Raw genomic sequence first — 19,847 nt, 5'->3', positions numbered from 1 at the left:
AGAGTCTTTTATCAAGCTGCCTGTTGATCAAGCGGATATGAGACCCAACAACAATGTGTAATCCCACAGAATAGTGAAAACAAGTAACTGAAAACATCCAGTAAACAACAGCCCTACAAGCACAAATATCCACCTGATAAATCACCAAATAGCGGCTGTTCTGGTTTCTGTAAATGTTAAATGAAGATACTCGCCCAACGTGGGGCTCGAACCCACAACCCTGAAATTAAGAGTCTCAAGCTCTACCGACTGAGCTAGCCGGGTTTATGCAGCAAGTCAGAACAGACAGCTTATCGAGCAGATCATCAGAGAGATGTAGGTTTAATTCACTAACATCACGACCAGATTAAGAACTAATTCACAGTTTACAAACAAACACAATTCAAAATAAGTAACAGAATCAGACACAAACTTACTTTTAAACTACTACACAATTACTGAACCCGCTCCATTATGCTTTACACCTCAGTGTATATTATCTGGAAACAGATGCTCTTCATATAGAAATATACTTTACATTTGCTTGTAAATTAAAATATCAATTCAGGTTGTTTTTAGTTCAATTTAAAAAATATTAACAGTAGCTCAACTTCCTAAAACCCAGAATCTACATGTACAAATCCTACATTCATTCCACAAAGTTCACAAACTACATGATTTAATGAGTGAAAACTTGATGTTTGGAGCCTCTCTGGTGTGCAGGCTGGTACTGTGTATCAGAACTACTTACTGTGTGCAGGACCTGAGTCGTATCTGCTCCACTCACTGGTTGGTGACATTAAGCTCAGTCAAGAACTTTAAGAAATATATAGTTTAGATGGTTCACACATATAAGAACCCACAAAACCTCTTAGATGTGTATTAAGAAAGTCTGTTTCAGCTGTTGAATTGGGTCAGTGTAGAATTATGTAATAATTTTAATATAATAATAAAGAGAGACCAGATGTACTGGTCGGTTAGCTCAGTTGGTTAGAGCGTGGTGCTAATAACGCCAAGGTCGCGGGTTGGATCCCCGTACGGGCCACACTCTCTTTTGGACTTAAACTAACAAACAAGTGATTCTTCTCTAACTAGCAGGTCCTATTGACCTGGACTTCAAACATTGTCTCTGACAGTGTGAGATTTTTTACTGCCCCTCTCATTCAGGTCAGAAACATGAAATTATCTCAATTTACCAAACTTAATGACCCTTCTGTAAATGGTTTAATGTGCACACTGCTGCTACTGGCTCGTTTTTCTTTTCTACAATGTAAGTTCAGACCTTCAGGTTCATGTTATTTGAGATCTCTACATAGATTCTTCCTCATGTACAGAAAGACGCAGTTCAGTTTGAGAAGCGCACAGCGTGAGAGCGAGTGAGTCTGCGCGTTCAAATGAATCAAACGAGTCGATTCCCGAATCCGGTTCTTTAAGTGAAACGACAGGAATAGACTCGAAAGAGTCGATTCACTAATTTGATTGTACTCAGCAATGAGCAGTTGGAAGCTAAGGGAGTCGATTCTTTTTGATGAAGTCAACATTTTATATGTTATACACAATACTTAAAAGAGTCGGATCACTATCGTTAGCTGTCATTTAAATACAGAGACAAACCATCTCATCTAACAAAACAGAATAAAATAATGTATAACAGTTTAATGATGCACCGTACATACAGTGAAGCAAAAATAACATTCAAAACTCAACAACATAAAAAATACATCAAATCACCTAAATATTATCTACATAACACATACAGCAAAAACATGTGAACATGTGTGTTGTGTATGTGTGTGTGTGTGTTGTGTATGTGTGTGTGTATGTGTGTGTGTGTGTGTGTGTGTGTGTGTGTGTGTGCATGCTCATGAATATTAATAGAATAGATACGTATAGATACATGAAGTGATATAAACACACATTAACTCCTCGGCAATAGAGAGATACAGATGTGCTAGTGGAGATTTATTACTGCTAAGCTGCTGTTCAACTCCAGTCCAGTTGGTGACGCTGGTGCGTCTTAAGTTGTTCTGCCATCCGCCATTAACCATCATAAGAAGAACAAGAAGCTGCTGTGTTTGTACTGTAGCGCCTCATCTGTAAGTAAAATATGTATTTAATTATAACCCTTATATTTCATTATAACTACATTCTAATTCATAATAAAACTAGAGTTCATAATAAAACATCACTGTGAGGATTTGAGGAGCTTTAACTCCACTTTTATTTAAACACACAAACTATTATCTGCTCCGCTGTTAGCATCACACATGATTCAGTACTGATGAACCGATTCATTTGAACCGATCCATCTAAATTAATGAATTGAGCGGAACCGATTGAGTTTCTTTGTGATTAAATCTCACATTTTTATATAAACACGTGATATTTTTAAACTTAGTTTACAGGTGGTTTGTAGAGTTTTATAGTCACAGTCAGGTGAAAAGTGTAAGCGAGCGTCTTTAATTGTGTACTAGCTTGATGAAATAAACGTTTTACTGCGCGTCTAAACCGTGTATTACGGTACCCGAAGCGTTAAACAGGGTGAAACTGCTGTTTACAGTTTAATAAACTTTATTTACTGTGTTGTGATGCACACAGATCAGATGTGATCGGATCTCAAACTCATGTGTCTGTTCGGTTGTGTTAAAACCACTTTTTGAAAATCAAAAATTTGAAATCAAATTGTTATCAGGTGTCACCCCTATGATCATAAAGAACATTTACTCTAGTACTAATCTTGTGATTTTTAGATAATTTTACTGTAGGAATTTAAAATAATGGGATGAAAAACCTTTAATTATGAATACAGCACATCTATCTGTCTGTCTATTAGAGCTTTAATAATGCAGTCAGCAGAAGAGGGACACGTCACCCTTGTGGATCTACAACATGAAGAATTCCAGAAGAAAATAATACAAAAGGAGGAGGATGAAGATGATGATGATTTCTTCTGTAAGTAAATGTGGAGCATTATGCCAGTACAGTATGGTACAGTGTGGTACAGCACAGTATGGTACAGCACAGTATGGTACAGTACATTGTGGTATGGTACAGTACAGTATGGTACAGCAGTGGTAGCTCAGTGGTTAAGGTACTGGACTAGTAAACAGAAGGTTGCCGGTTCAAGTCCCGCCACCACCAAGTTGCCACTGTTGGGTCCCTGAGCAAGGCCCTTAACGCTCAAATGCTGAGAATGTACAGTACAGTATGGTACAGTACAGTATGGTACAGTACACTGTGGTACAGTACAGTATGGTACAGGACAGTATGGTACAGTACAGTGTGGTACAGTATAGCACAGTACACTGTGGTACAGTACAGTATGGTACAGGACAGTATGGTACAGTACAGTGTGGTACAGTATAGTCCAGTACACTGTGGAACAGTACAGTGTGGTACAGTACAGAGTGGTACAGCATAGCACAGTACACTGTGGTACAGTACAGTATGGTACAGGACAGTATAGTACAGTACACTGTGGTACAGTATAGTACAGTACAGTATGGTACAGTACAGTATGGTACAGTACAGTATGGTACAGTACAGTGTGGTACAGTACAGTATGGTACAGTACAGTATGGTACAGTACAGTGTGGTACAGTACAGTGTGGTACAGTATGGTACGGTACAGTATGGTACAGTACAGTGTGGTACAGTACAGTATGGTACAGTACAGTTAGTATTGGAGTCACTAATCAGTAGAAATAATAAGAGAAAGTGGATAGTGGGATTAGAACCTGTACTGTACCGTACTGTCCTGTGCTGCTACACTCCAGTCTGGATTTAAGTTTTAATCTAACTAGGATTTATTTGTGATTGTAAAATCAAACCCACGACCTTCAGTTTCCTCCAGTTGTTGAGTTTCTTCTTCTCATATTGATGAATTTCAGGTGAAGTCACTTTAATCCCTCCGGAACTTGTAGCTTCTGTGGAACTGCTCTTCTCAGAGGACCAACAGTGTGGAGGTTTCCAGATGAAGCCTGTGAAGAAGGAAGAACCTGAAGATACAGATGAACTCAGTAAGACTATATTTATAACGTTTTTATAAAATAATTTCTCCTAATTTGGTTGTGTCTGAATTACTTGTAATATTTGTGTATTTTAGTGCATAAGTGAGCAGGTGAGTGAAATGAGGAGACAGAAGTAAAGAATATTAAACAGATCATGCTGACTGTACAGTGTGTAGACTAGTATATAATTACAGAGTAATGCCAGGTGAATACAAGTGGCTGAATGATTAGGTAATGAATGAGAAGAAATAAAGTCGAGTATATAAGCTGATATAATCAATATATACATGATTGTTTGTGCTGATGGTCCTGGAGAGATGAGTCTGCAGCTTCCGTCCAGATCTTAACTGTCCTTATTGTGGGTATCAGACGTCTGATGACTGGGGTGTACTTGGGGAGCAGGAACAAAGACAGGTGATCAGACTGACCCTGGTGGGGGAGGGGTGGAGCTTCTGATGAAACTTTGGAAGTCCAGATCTTAAACTGCAGTGATTAAAGTCCCCAGAAACAATAAAGACTCCATCTGGGTTCACAAAGGTCTTTTATAGCTGCGTTAGCATTAGCATCTGGAGGGATATAAACTACATCTGTAACAATGCAGGAAACCTCTGGTGGTTATAATACCTGGTTATAAAGGGTCTACATGTTATAACCAGGTATTCCAGGTCAGCAGAGCAGTAGGTATTAACTATGACAGAGTCCATGCAGCAGGTTTTGTTTACATAAAGGCAAACACCACCACAGAAGCTCCTCATCAGTTCCACCATGCTGTGGTTTAGCTGCAGTCCATGATCCTCTTCTGTGTCAGGGTCCAGATTTTTATTTTCTCATGGCATATTGGCAAGGAAGATACAAGGTAGTTTTAGCTTAGCATGCTAACCTCTACATTTACCCCTGTTTTGGTTCTTCCTGTTGGGATAAACAGCTCGCTTGGACGCGGTGTTCTGCTCACCTCTGGAAGTAGCTGGTTGAATTTGAATGGACGGTCCAAAACAACACTTAAAGCGGTATAAATGAATGTCCATCAGCGTCTGTCTGTCGTATGTGTAGTTCACACGAGTGATTCAAGTGAAAACGCAGTAAAATGCCAAGTAAAAAAAAACTAGATCGCTCAGGTGCATGCGCCACCATCTTGCCCAAAGGTGGAAACATGTATTGTGGTCAGATGAATCAGCATTTCAGGTCTTTTTATGGTAAAATGGACAGCGTGTGATCTGGACCAAAGATGAAAAGGATCCAGACTGTTATCAGCAACATGTGCTGCCTTCAAGACGTCGTCTTTTCCAGGGATGTTCAGCATTTTTTAACAAGACGATGCAAATCCACCTGCTGCACTCATTACAAAGGTGTGGCTGAGGAATAAGAGGGTACAGGTACTGGACTGGCCTTTCTGCAGTCCTGACCTGTCCCCAATACAGAACGGTCCCAACTATTTTTGGAATGTGTTGCAGACCTGAAATGCAGGAATGGATGTTTATTAATAAATGAAATGAAGTTGAGCAGATAAAAGATGAAATATCTCAGCTTCATCCTGTCTGACATCAAATCAAAGTCAAAGTCAGTGTAAGAAACTCTGTGTTTTATTATTTTCCATAGTCCCAAGTATTGTTTTTTTTTTAATTTGGGTTGGTATTGTTATTATTATTATTAAATCTGCTGAAACCCTGTTTGAACAAAGGTTTATAGATCATCTTTTTTGACAGGTAGTATAGAAGTACGTGTCTGTTAGTTCTAACTTAAGTGCTTAATAAAGAAGTTGGTCGTTACTACCAACAATAACAAACTTATTTTTTTCTTCACAAAACAAAGACATTTCAGGTGAAGGAACCTCGATCCCTGAGGAACACCTCACCCCAGAGGACCAACAGTGTGGAGGTTTCCAGATGAAGCCTGTGAAGAAGGAAGAATCTGAAGATAAAGATGAACTCAGTAAGATATTTTTTATCTGGAGTAAAATAAGATTTGGATTGAATAGAATCAGAGGCAGCTGGGATGAAGCATCATACAGTGAAAGCTTGTATTGTGCTCATGCAGATCAGTGTGAGCAGGAAATGATGAATGCAGGATGAATCACGTTACAGGACTTTAGTATCAGATCTCAGTTTAACAATTACTAACAATCTTTATTATTTATAATGTTATAAATGTATTTGATTATTTATAATGTTATAAATGTATTTATTATTTATAATCATGTATTTTATTATATATAATGTTATAAATGTATTTATTATTTATAATCATGTATTTTATTATTTATAATGTTATAAATTAGGGCTGTCGAAGTTAACGCGATAATAACGCATTAACGCAATCTCAATTTAACGCGATTAAAAAAATTAGTGCCGTTAACGCAAATTCTAGTTCATGTTGAGACTTGACTGGTAGAACAAACGTTTTAATGTCGGACTTGGCACCGTTGTTTATTTGCGGTTTGTTAAAATAATATAACTAAGCGTTGTAGTGATGCACTTGCATAATAAAGAAATAAATACACGCTATATTCACAAGTTGTCGGGAGCAAAACACTTTATTACTTCTGTTATTCTACCGAATAGCGCACAGCTGAGTCAAGCACGCTAGTCCATGAACTATGGAAGCCCCAAAGGGTCAAAACACACTCACTTCGTGTAGAAACGTCCATACTACAGTATCTATATGTATGTATTTGCATATGTGTACTTGAGTATGTGTGTATGTATTTGCATATGTGTGCTTGAGTATGTGTGTATGTATTTGCATATGTGAATATGTATGTATATGGGTATTTACATGTGTGAATATGTATGTACAGTGTATCACAAAAGTGAGTACACCCCTCACATTTCTGCAGATATTTAAGTATATCTTTTCATGGGACAACACTGACAAAATGACACTTTGACACAATGAAAAGTAGTCTTTGTGCAGCTTATATAACAGTGTAAATTTATTCTTCCCTCAAAATAACTCAATATACAGCCATTAATGTCTAAACCACTGGTAACAAAAGTGAGTACACCCCTTAGTGAAAGTTCCTGAAGTGTCAATATTTTGTGTGGCTACCATTATTTCCCAGAACTGCCTTAACTCTCCTGGGCATGGAGTTTACCAGAGCTTCACAGGTTGCCACTAGAATGCTTTTTCACTCCTCCATGACGACATCACGGAGCTGGCGGATATTCGAGACTTTGCGCTCCTCCACCTTCCGCTTGAGGATGCCCCAAAGATGTTCTATTGGGTTTAGGTCTGGAGACATGCTTGGCCAGTCCATCACCTTTACCCTCAGCCTCTTCAATAAAGCAGTGGTCGTCTTAGAGGTGTGTTTGGGGTCATTATCATGCTGGAACACTGCCCTGCGACCCAGTTTCCGGAGGGAGGGGATCATGCTTTGCTTCAGTATTTCACAGTACATATTGGAGTTCATGTGTCCCTCAATGAAATGTAACTCCCCAACACCTGCTGCACTCATGCAGCCCCAGACCATGGCATTCCCACCACCATGCTTGACTGTAGGCATGACACACTTATCTTTGTACTCCTCACCTGATTGCCGCCACACATGCTTGAGACCATCTGAACCAAACAAATTAATCTTGGTCTCATCAGACCATAGGACATGGTTCCAGTAATCCATGTCCTTTGTTGACATGTCTTCAGCAAACTGTTTGCAGGCTTTCTTGTGTAGAGACTTCAGAAGAGGCTTCCTTCTGGGGTGACAGCCATGCAGACCGATTTGATGTAGTGTGCGGCGTATGGTCTGAGCACTGACAGGCTGACCCCCCACCTTTTCAATCTCTGCAGCAATGCTGACAGCACTCCTGCGCCTAGCTTTCAAAGACAGCAGTTGGATGTGACGCTGAGCACGTGCACTCAGCTTCTTTGGACGACCAACGCAAGGTCTGTTCTGAGTGGAACCTGCTCTTTTAAAACGCTGGATGATCTTGGCCACTGTGCTGCAGCTCAGTTTCAGGGTGTTGGCAATCTTCTTGTAGCCTTGGCCATCTTCATGTAGCGCAACAATTCGTCTTTTAAGATCCTCAGAGAGTTCTTTGCCATGAGGTGCCATGTTGGAACTTTCAGTGACCAGTATGAGAGAGTGTGAGAGCTGTATTACTAAATTGAACACAACTGCTCCCTATGCACACCTGAGACCTAGTAACACTAACAAATCACATGACATTTTGGAGGGAAAATGACAAGCAGTGCTCAATTTGGACATTTAGGGGTGTAGTCTCTTAGGGGTGTACTCACTTTTGTTGCCGGTGGTTTAGACATTAATGGCTGTATATTGAGTTATTTTGAGGGAAGAATAAATTTACACTGTTATATAAGCTGCACACAGACTACTTTTCATTGTGTCAAAGTGTCATTTTGTCAGTGTTGTCCCATGAAAAGATATACTTAAATATCTGCAGAAATGTGAGGGGTGTACTCATTTTTGTGATACACTGTATATGGTTATATATGTGCATGTACTGTATATATGTGGCTATATTGGCCTAATTGTGCAATATTGTCACGTCACTTTACTATTTAATAATCTGATAGTTTAATTACTATTCAATTTTTACACTAGCAATATACCTTATGCATCATTACAGTTATTCATTTTATGTAAATAACAAGAAAGACTCAGTTCTATTTTTTTCTGTTTGCTTTTGTTTTGTTTTTGTACTGTTAATTATTTGTTGTATTATGCTACTGGGGCTTTAATTTCCTTCAGGATCAATAAAGCATCCATCCATCCATCCATCCATCCATCCATCCATCCATCCATCCATCCAACCATCCAACCATCCAACTAACCAACCAACCAACCAACCAACCAACCAACCATTGTCACAATACAACCACAGAAAAGTCTGTTACAAAAACTCCCTTACAGTTTTCTCTTGTCCCAGCAGTTTTTAACATAAGTACATTTAGCATAAAATGTGTTCACCATTTTAATTGTAACATTTCACTTAAAAATCCTTCTTTTCTATAACATTTACACAGATTTTTTTTAAATGCGATTAATCGCGATTAACTACATGAAATTCTGAGATTAATCGCGATTAAAAATTGTAATCGTTTGACAGTTATGTTATGAATGTATTTTATTATTTATAATGTTATAAATGTATTTTATTATTTATAATGTTATAAATGTATTTTATTATTTATAATGTTATAAATGTATTTTATTATTTATAATGTTATAAATGTATTTTATTATTTATAATGTTATAAATGTATTTGATTTTTTATAATGTTATAAATGTATTTGATTTTTTATAATGTTATAAATGTATTTGATTATTTATAATGTTATAAATGTATTTTATTATTTATAATGTTATAAATGTATTTTATTATTTATGATGTTATAAATGTATTTTATTATTTATGATGTTATAAATGTATTTGATTATTTATAATGTTATAAATGTATTAGATTTTTTATAATGTTATAAATGTATTTGATTATTTATAATGTTATAAATGTATTTGATGATTTATAATGTTATAAATGTATTTGATGATTTATAATGTTATAAATGTATTTTATTATTTATAATGTTATAAATGTATTTTATTATTTATAATGTTCTAAATGTATTTTATTATTTATAATGTTATAAATGTATTTTATTATTTATAATGTTATAAATGTATTTGATTATTTATAATGTTATAAATGTATTTGATTATTTATGTTATAAATGTATTTGATTTTTTATAATGTTATAAATGTATTTGATTATTTATAATGTTATAAATGTATTTGATTATTTATAATGTTATAAATGTATTTGATTATTTATAATGTTATAAATGTATATGATTATTTATAATGTTATAAATGTATTTGATTATTTATAATATTATAAATGTATTTGATGATTTATAATGTTATAAATGTATTTGATTATTTATGTTATAAATGTATTTGATTATTTTCTGCTTCAGAACTGAACAAGGATTTCTGCTGCTCCTCGTGTCCACGTTCCTCTACAACACAAAATCAGCTCCACAATCACATCAAGAGCTGCAACCATGTTAAATATGAGACTCTGGTGAAGATTAAGACTGAACATGAGGATCTGACGCCCACCAGAAGCTCCAGTAATCAGCAAACGTCCTCTGGTACTGTCAGCATTAACACGTCTCTCAGTCCCACACAGGAAGCAGGAAACGTCTGCTCACAGTGTGGGAGGAGCTTCAGTACCCGGGGTGCTCTCAAAATACACCAGCGCATTCACACAGGAGAGAAACCATATCAGTGCTCACAGTGTGGAAAGAGTTTTAATCGACAGAGTAATCTCAAAATACACCAGCGCATTTACACTGGAGAGAAACCATATCAGTGCTCACAGTGTGGTAAGAGTTTTAATCGACAGAGTACTTTCAAAATACACCAGCGCATTCACACTGGAGAGAAACCGTATCAGTGCTCACAGTGTGGGAAGAGTTTTAATCGACAGAGTACTCTCAAAATACACCAGCGCATTCACACTGGAGAGACACCGTATCAGTGCTCACAGTGTGGGAAGAGTTTTAAACAACAGAGTCATCTCAAAATACACCAGCGCTTTCACACTGGAGAGAAACCGTATCAGTGCTCACAGTGTGGTAAGAGTTTTAATCGACAGAGTCATCTCAAAATACACCAGCGCATTCACACTGGAGAGAAACCGTATCAGTGCTTACAGTGTGGAAAGAGTTTTAATCATCAAAGTGCTCTCAAAAAACACCAGCACATTCACACTGGAGAGAAACCATATCAGTGCTCACAGTGTGGAAAGAGTTTTAATCATCAGAGTGATCTCAAAAAACACCAGCACATTCACACTGGAGAGAAACCATATCAGTGCTCACAGTGTGGAAAGAGTTTTAATCAACAGAGTGATCTCAAAATACACCAGCGCATTCACACTGGAGAAAAACCTTATCAGTGCTCACAGTGTGGGAAGAGTTTTAATCGACAGAGTACTCTCAAAATACACCAGCGCATTCACACTGGAGAGAAACCGTATCAGTGCTCACAGTGTGGTAAGAGTTTTAATCGACAGAGTACTCTCAAAATACACCAGCGCATTCACACTGGAGAGAAACCGTATCAGTGCTCACAGTGTGGAAAGAGTTTTAATCATCAGAGTGATCTCAAAAAACACCAGCACATTCACACTGGAGAGAAACCATATTAGTGCTCACAGTGTGGTAAGAGTTTTAATAAACATAGTCATTTGAAAATACACCAGCGCATTCACACTGGAGAGACACTGTATCAGTGCTCACAGTGTGGAAAGAGTTTTAATCAACAGAGTGATCTCAAAATACACCAGCGCATTCACACTGGAGAGAAACCGTATCAGTGCTCACAGTGTGGGAAGAGTTTTAATCAACAGAGTAATCTCAAAATACACCAGCGCATTCACACTGGAGAGAAACCGTATCAGTGCTCACAGTGTGGAAAGAGTTTTAGGTTCCAGAGTGGTCTCAAAGAACACCAGTGCATTCACACTGGAGAGAAACTGTATCAGTGCTGACAGTGTGGAAAGAGTTTTAATCAACAGAGTACTCTCATAATACACCAGCGCATTCACACTGGAGAAAAACCTTATCAGTGCTCACAGTTTGGGAAGAGTTTTAATTATCAAAGTGCTCTCAAAATACACCAGCACATTCACACTGGAGAGAAACCATATCAGTGCTCACAGTGTGGGAAGAGTTTCAATTATCAAAGTGCTCTCAAAATACACCAGCGCATTCACACTGGAGAAAAACCTTATCAGTGCTCACAGTGTGGGAAGAGTTTTAATACACAGAGTGATCTCAAAATACACCAGCGCATTCACACTGGAGAGAAACCATACCAGTGCTCACAGTGTGGGAAGTGTTTTAATCGACAGAGTCATCTCAGAATACACCAGCGCATTCACACTGGAGAGAAACCGTATCAGTGCTCACAGTGTGGAAAGAGTTTTAATCATCAAAGTGCTCTAAAAAAACACCAGCACATTCACACTGGAGAGAAACCATATCAGTGCTCACAGTGTGGTAAGAGTTTTAATAAACATAGTCATTTGAAAATACACCAGCGCATTCACACTGGAGAGAAACCGTATCAGTGCTCACAGTGTGGAAAGAGTTTTAATCAACAGAGTAATCTCAAAATACACCAGCGCATTCACACTGGAGAGAAACCGTATCAGTGCTCACAGTGTGGAAAGAGTTTTAGGTTCCAGAGTGGTCTCAAAGAACACCAGCGCATTCACACTGGAGAGAAACCGTATCAGTGCTCACAGTGTGGAAAGAGTTTTAATCAACAGAGTACTCTCATAATACACCAGCGCATTCACACTGGAGTAAAACCATATCAGTGCTCAGAGTGTAAGAAGAGTTTTAATATACAGAAATATAAAAAAAATGATACAAAATCTCCTCTCTCTAAATCTTACAAATTCTCAGTGATGATGAAGAACTCAGTCGTCTCTCCTTCCACTCACAATCTCTCATTTCATAACATATTAACTATAAACGATCCGCTTATTTCCATTTACGTAACATAAATCGTCTATGTCCATTCCTTTCTCCTAGAAGTGCTGCTGTTCTTGTTTATGCCCTGGTCACATCTCGAATTGATTATTGTAACTCTCTCCTTTTTGGTCTACCTCATATGGGAGCTAGAGCTTTTAGCTAATCTGCCTCACATTTCTGGAACTCTCTCCCTCCTGACATTTGCACCATTGATTCAATCCCTAGTTTCAAAACATGCCTTACAATGTATTTCTTTAAACTTGCCTACCCATAATCTGTGTAATTAATTATGTACCGATGTTTTGTATTGTGTTGTATTGTATTGTATTGAGTGTTTTTAAAGGTGCCCATAAATAAAATGTATTGGTTTTTTTTTATGTTGGCACAGATGTTACTTCTACCTGTTTTTCACACATTTTCATAGTTTGGTTTATACAGAGGTGGAAAGTAACAAATTACATTTATTCATGTTACTATAATTGAGTAGTTTTTTGTGTACTTTGATTTTGCAACCTGTAATTTTTCTTTTACTTAAGTTTTTTTTGTATTAAGATTTGTAATTCACTATATTTTAATTAATAAAAAAAATAAAATAAAAAAGTCGACATCAAACCTACTTGTACCGTTGCAGTCATAGTCGCAATTTAACTATTACAAGACACATTTTGTTCCGTATTTTTATCAGTGGGAGAGAAATGCTGCAGATTAGACTGAGGCAGGGTGATGTGTATGAAACAGAAGGAAACTGCTGCTACCGTGGGAATTAGAAAGTGTTTAGTTATTATTTTAAGTAATGTTCACTTTTAATCTTGGTGACGTCGTGTGTGCAGGTTTATAGTAAGTAAGTAAGTAAGTAAGTAAGTAAATTTTATTTAAAACAACTTACGTTGACCAAAGTGCTGTACATTGAATAAGCATACATAACACAACATTATGTTAAAAAAAAAGTAAGAACCAAATGAAAATACAGAGTAAGAGACAAAATAAAACAGATAAAAATAATAATTAAAATTAACTCACTGTTCAAATGCCAGCTTATAAAGGTATGTTTTTAGGAGTGATTTAAAAACAGCGGCCGAAGGTGCTTGTCGAATAGTAGGAGGTAGAGTGTTCCATAGCCTCGGAGCATAAACCGCAAATGCACGATCACCTTTTAGCTTCAAACGAGCCCTAGGAACAGTCAACAAATTCTGAGTGGCTGATCTTAAAGATCGCTGTGCGGTTGCGGGAGAAAGCATACCACTGAGATAAGCCGGGGCTTGATCATTAAGCGCTTTAAAAACAAATAAAAGCACTTTAAACTGAATTCTGTGCTGAACAGGCAGCCAATGTAGTGAGGCAAGGACTGGTGTAATATGGTTTCTTTTCTTGGTATTAGTCAGTAACCATTGCTGCTGCATTCTGGACTCCCTGTAAGCGCCGCAACAGAGACTGACCAATCCCAATATACAGAGAATTACAGTAGTCAATTCTTGCAGAAATGAATGCATGAATAACTTTTTCCAGGTCAGAATAGCAGAGAAAAGGCTTAATCTTCGCAATATTTCTGAGCTGAAAGAAGCTATTCCTTACCACAGAGTTGATTTGTTTATCAAATCGGAGGTTAGAGTCAAAGATAACACCAAGATTTCTCTCAGATGTTTTGACACATGTAGACAAGTGGCCAAGGTTATTGGAGACACTATTGATGTGATGAGGACCCCCAAAAACGATAACCTCTGACTTGCTTTCATTCAGCTGAAGAAAATTGTCAGCCATCCACCTCTTTATGTCCTCAAGACAACTGCTAAGAGATGTTAACGAGCCATTTTCATTCGGTCTAATGGGAAGATAAAGCTGTATGTCATCAGCATACAGGTGAAAGCTGACATTGTGCTTCCTAATTATTTGACACAATGGCAGCATATAGAGAGAAAAAAGGAGGGGCCCTAGTATGGACCCTTGTGGAACACCACAAGAGACATCAGCAGAAGAAGAGAAAAAAGCTGCTAATATTCACTGAAAAGGTTCTATTTTTAAAATAAGATATGAACCAATTCAGGGCCTCTCCCTGTAACCCCACCCACTTTTCCAGGCGACCAACAAGTATGTCATGGTCAACAGTATCAAAAGCAGAACTAAGGTCCAATAAAATGAGGATGGCACAATTTCCCTCATCAACAGTAAGTAGCAAGTCATTTGTCACCTTCAGAAGAGCAGATTCAGTGCTGTGCATAGACTTAAAGCCAGATTGAAAAATCTCAAAAATACCATCTCTATTCAAAAATGGTAAAAGCTGAGAATATACAACCTTTTCCAGCAATTTAGCCAAGAATGGTAATTTAGAAATCAGCCTATAGTTACTAACCACTGTAGCATCAAGATTATGCTTTTTGAGCAGAGGTGTAACTACAGCATGTTTAAAGCATGCTGGAACAGTACCAGTGGCTAGGGAGGTATTAATGATATCCAGGACAAAAGGTCCTAATATATCAAATGTCTCGCTAACTATCTGTGGGGGAATCACATCAAGTGGGGAGGTTGTTGGCTTTGTTTTCAGCACCAAATCTGTTAATTCGGAGATTGAAACAGCCTCAAACTTTTCAAACACACCTGGGCACGTCAGTGGAAGTGGAGAATCTATACCCAAGTAAGTAATGCCAGACCTAATTGTTTCAGTTTTTTCCACAAAAAAGTTTAAAAACTCTTCACATACTCTAGGAGAAGGAACATTTCCAACTTCGGGAGATGATTTAAGTAAAGAATTTATTGTACTCAACAGTACTTTAGGTCTGTTGTAATTTTTGGCAATTATGCTTGAAAAGTATGCCTCTCTAGCAGACTTAACAGCTAGCTGATAGTCTTCCAGGCAACCTTTAAAAATATCCAAACTTACTTACTTCTCCATTTCCGTTCCGCTCCTCTACAAGCCTGTCTAATTTCCTGTGTGGCTGCATTTAACCAGGGCTGAACTTTTGGTTTTAAGTGTTTAAATTTCATAGGGGCAAGAGAATCCTGAACAGTTGAACAGTTATAATTAAAAGAAGTAACTAACTCATCCACATTAGCATGAGTCTGACCATAGTTGGGCAATTTTAACATGTCAGAAAAGACGATGTGATAATCCTTGACCAGTACCCTAAAACAGGAGCAGGGAAATGCGCAGTTAAAGTTGAGCTAAAGACTAAATCTAGATATCTAGTTTGTCAATATCAAAACCAGATGAAAACACCAAATCAAGTGTGTGACCTTGCATATGGGTGGGCTTATGAATATGTTGAATAAAACTAAAAGAGTCCAGTAGCTGATTAAAATCATTCACCTGATATTTATCAGGGCAGCAGACATGAATATTAAAATCACCAAGAAGCAGAATGCTGTCAGACACAGGTACAATCAGAGCAAGGAATTCAGCAAACTCAGTGATAAAGTCGCTGTTTGGTTTTGGAGGTCTGTATACTACTGCACAGAGTAATGGAAGAACAGAGTGAGATTTAAAAACCAGTGCTTCAAAAACTTACTTAACTGACCTTTTGAGACTATGTGATTATGTAGTATCATTATTTAAGTTAAATCTCATTATGAGAAGCGAATTTTAATCATTTTAACATTTTTTTAGCTTAGTTTAGCTCAGTTCGTTTTACTGAATCGGTTCGTTTAAATCATCCGTTTAAACGAATCGAAAAACTGAATCGATTGATTCATTAGTGCTTAAGAGGCCCTAATGCAGTCGGTTCGGAAGTGCAGAATCGGTTCGGAATAATCGGTTCTCTAAATCGAATCGTTAGCAACATTGCTTATTGTTATTAGCATTAAAGCTGGTAGTGGTGGATATATTTAGGGTAAAGCACAACTCTTCCAAAATTCATCATCCGATTTACTTTATTCTGGTAAAGGAAACATTTTAGCTTGTATGCTGTAACTGTAGTTTTCAGGTGACTTGTTTAATAATTTGTGTTTTACTTCGCACTAAAGTCTATATTTCTAGTAGAAAAGGAAGCTCACATCCGCTTATAAATGCATGTGGAAAACACCAAGGCCTGGTTTGCTCTTTTCAGTCTGTGTCTACAAGAAGATCGGGTTTCCTCAGCATATTTTTACGTGTAATAAGATGTGAAATGTGCGCTGCGTCGCTTTACGCATCAGGAACGGTGTGCTGTTTTAGCAGAACACAAGGAAACAGAGCATCGTTAGGTTCCCTTTGCGGGCTTTTACATGAACGAGAGAGCTTATGTTCGGCCGACGTGCACTTTATTACCTCGTATTTTATATCAGGACTTGTATTTTAATCATTATTTGCCATGAGAAAACACAAGTGCGCATGTGTCACAGAAGCACACAGACGCTGCGCTGGCCGAGTTGAGTCTACACAGTTCTCATGTGTGCTATAAAGCCCCGCCCCCTCTCGTAAGAGGGAGGAGTCTCTGTACAACAGAGCACAGCGCTTCACTCGCTCTTTCTTAGCGCCGTTTTAGCTCCAACAACAATGGTAGAAGAAGCTCCAGCACCGGCCAGCTCGGCCCCCGCCAAGGCTCCTAAAAAGAAGACCGCGGCCAAACCCAAGAAAGCGGGTCCCAGCGTCGGCGAGCTGATCGTCAAAGCTGTTTCCGCTTCCAAGGAGAGGAGCGGCGTGTCCCTGGCCGCCCTGAAGAAAGCTCTGTCTGCAGGTGGATACGACGTGGAGAAGAACAACTCCCGCGTCAAACTCGCCGTCAAAAGCCTGGTGACCAAGGGCACCCTGGTGCAGACCAAGGGCACCGGCGCCTCAGGCTCTTTCAAGCTCAACAAGAAGCAGACCGAGGCGAAGAAGCCCGCGGCCAAAAAAGCCGCCGCTCCTAAAGTGAAAAAGGCCGCAAAGAAACCCGCCGCTGCAAAGAAGCCCAAGAAGGTAACAGCCAAGAAGCCCGCCGCTAAGAAGTCCCCCAAGAAGGCCAAGAAACCCGCTGCTGCCGCTAAGAAAGCCACCAAGAGCCCTAAGAAGCCGGCGACCCCCAAGAAGGCAGCCAAGAGTCCTAAAAAAGCCAAGGCAGCCAAACCCAAGACCGCTAAGCCCAAAGCGGCCAAGGCCAAAAAAGCTGCACCCAAGAAGAAGTAAACATGTTCCTGTTTTATTACCTTCGTTTTCTTAAAACGGCTCTTTTAAGAGCCACCTATATCCTCCCATAAAGAATCGCGTTTCCTAAACACATACATACATATAAGCATGCATGCAAACATACAACTATTCATACATGCATCCATATTTTGTGGAGAGTGTAATAAGCAAGGAGTTAAAAACACTAAGTATGACTGGTCCCGTTTTATGTGTAATAATTTTGTTACACATCCCCATAAAACTGTCCGTATAAATGTGTGTATGTATGTGCACTCACGTATATGAGCACCTTACATAATGTAATTGTTAGTGTAAATGTTATTGTAACATAATATAAAGTAATTGATGCTTAAGAGAAGCTTTTCTGTATCATACATTACACGGGCGGGAGAACGGAGGAGAAGAGAGGGGAGGAGAGGGGGGGCAGTATGTGAGGGGGCGTGTATGTGTTTCCCTGGGACATGACGGCGCGTTTAGGATTGGCTCAGCTGTGCCTTCGCTCTAAGCCAATAGGAGAGAGCCAGTTTGCCTATATCATACCGTTTCCAGCTCTCTTCTAGTTTACTTCAGTTTTGTTCGACGAACGCATCTGATTATCAAAATGAGTGGCCGAGGGAAAACCGGTGGTAAGACTAGAGCTAAGGCCAAGACTCGTTCATCCCGTGCCGGACTTCAGTTCCCCGTGGGCCGTGTTCACAGACTGCTACGTAAGGGTAATTACGCCCACCGTGTGGGAGCTGGTGCTCCTGTCTACTTGGCTGCTGTGCTGGAGTATCTGACCGCTGAGATCCTCGAGTTGGCTGGTAACGCCGCCAGAGATAACAAGAAGTCTCGTATCCCTCGTCATCTGCAGTTGGCCGTGCGTAACGACGAGGAGTTGAACAGACTGCTTGGAGGTGTAACCATCGCTCAGGGCGGTGTGCTGCCTAACATCCAGGCTGTTCTGTTACCCAAGAAGACCGAGAAAGCAGCCAAGGCCAAGTAAAGTCGCTCTCGTGTTCTAACCAAAAGGCTCTTTTAAGAGCCACCCATTTCCACAGAAAAAGTGCAATTCCCCAGATAATGTGTAAACAAATGTAATATCGTTTCATAGACTCACACGGCATAAACCACATGATTTATTACATGGTAAAATTAACAAATCGATATGTATGACTTATTTTTTCCCCATTTATCTATCTTTACATATATCACTATATATGTATACATTAGCCAAGTTATAGATCACTTGCAGTAGCAAAACCAACAATATAGACGATTAAAGAAGGATGGGCCCTGTTGAGTCTGGTTCCTCTCAAGGTTTCTTCCTGTAATTTTCAGGGAGTTTTTCCTTGCCACAGTCGCCCTCGGCTTGCTCAACAGGGGTTTTTGTATCTGTTGGTCCTGGATTTTGTAAAGTTGCTTTGAGACAATGTATATTGTAAAAAGCGCTATATAAATAAACTTGACTTGACTTGACTTGATTAAAAGTGGTGAAACAAACGTGTTTGTGTAATGCACATGGAACAAAAATAAGAATAATGCTAATAATAATAAGGAAAATGAACGAAATAATCAATAATATATTTTTTTTAAAAGGTATATACTTTAAATGCGATTGTAAGCTGTGTTCTAAAAGCACAAAGAAACCAAGAAAAGTATTATAAATCCCGCCAACAGCATAGAGGAAATACTGTTTTTTTTAAACGAGGCAGTGGCAGAACGCCGACCAATCAGCGACATTTGACGTAAGCACGATCGTCCAATGAGAAAAGAGCGTAATCAAGACGCCCAATGAGCGCGGAGCGGCTCTAATGCTTAAATAGAGCGTGTTGGGCGGGCTAACATATTCTGTTCTACAGTTGGTGAAGTGCAGAGTTCCAGACGCGATGGCAAGAACCAAGCAGACCGCTCGTAAATCCACCGGTGGTAAGGCGCCGAGGAAGCAGCTCGCCACTAAGGCTGCCCGCAAGAGCGCCCCGGCTACTGGCGGTGTGAAGAAACCTCACCGTTACAGGCCAGGTACCGTGGCTCTGCGTGAAATCCGCCGTTATCAGAAGTCCACTGAGTTGCTCATCCGCAAGCTGCCCTTCCAGCGCCTGGTTAGAGAGATCGCTCAGGACTTTAAGACCGATCTGCGCTTCCAGAGTTCTGCCGTCATGGCTCTGCAGGAGGCCAGTGAAGCTTACCTGGTCGGCCTGTTCGAGGACACCAACCTGTGCGCCATCCATGCCAAGAGAGTGACCATCATGCCTAAGGACATCCAGCTGGCCCGCCGTATTCGCGGAGAGCGGGCTTAA

General features: G+C 39.1%; 1 protein-coding gene and 1 pseudogene across 1 annotated transcript; both read left to right on the top strand.

Annotated features, from left to right (window-relative positions):
* The first annotated feature begins 10,159 nt into the window (after nucleotides 1-10,159).
* Nucleotides 10,160-12,238, top strand: LOC134328759 (zinc finger protein 658-like; annotated as a pseudogene).
* A 7,185-nt stretch (nucleotides 12,239-19,423) lies between these two features.
* LOC134328470 (histone H3) lies at nucleotides 19,424-19,847 on the top strand. The gene has a single exon (XM_063009562.1). The coding sequence runs from the start codon at nucleotides 19,437-19,439 to the stop codon at nucleotides 19,845-19,847; it is 411 nt and encodes a 136-aa protein (XP_062865632.1). The 5' UTR covers nucleotides 19,424-19,436.

Source organism: Trichomycterus rosablanca, chromosome 15 (genome assembly GCF_030014385.1).
Source record: "Trichomycterus rosablanca isolate fTriRos1 chromosome 15, fTriRos1.hap1, whole genome shotgun sequence".
Classification (NCBI taxonomy): Eukaryota; Metazoa; Chordata; class Actinopteri; order Siluriformes; family Trichomycteridae; genus Trichomycterus; species Trichomycterus rosablanca.
This window is presented reverse-complemented; position numbering and strand designations above follow the sequence as displayed.

Excerpts from the sequence above, each read along its gene's own strand:
- LOC134328470 (XM_063009562.1), top strand. The coding sequence starts at position 19,437 with ATGGCAAGAACCAAGCAGACCGCTCGTAAATCCACCGGTGGTAAGGCG.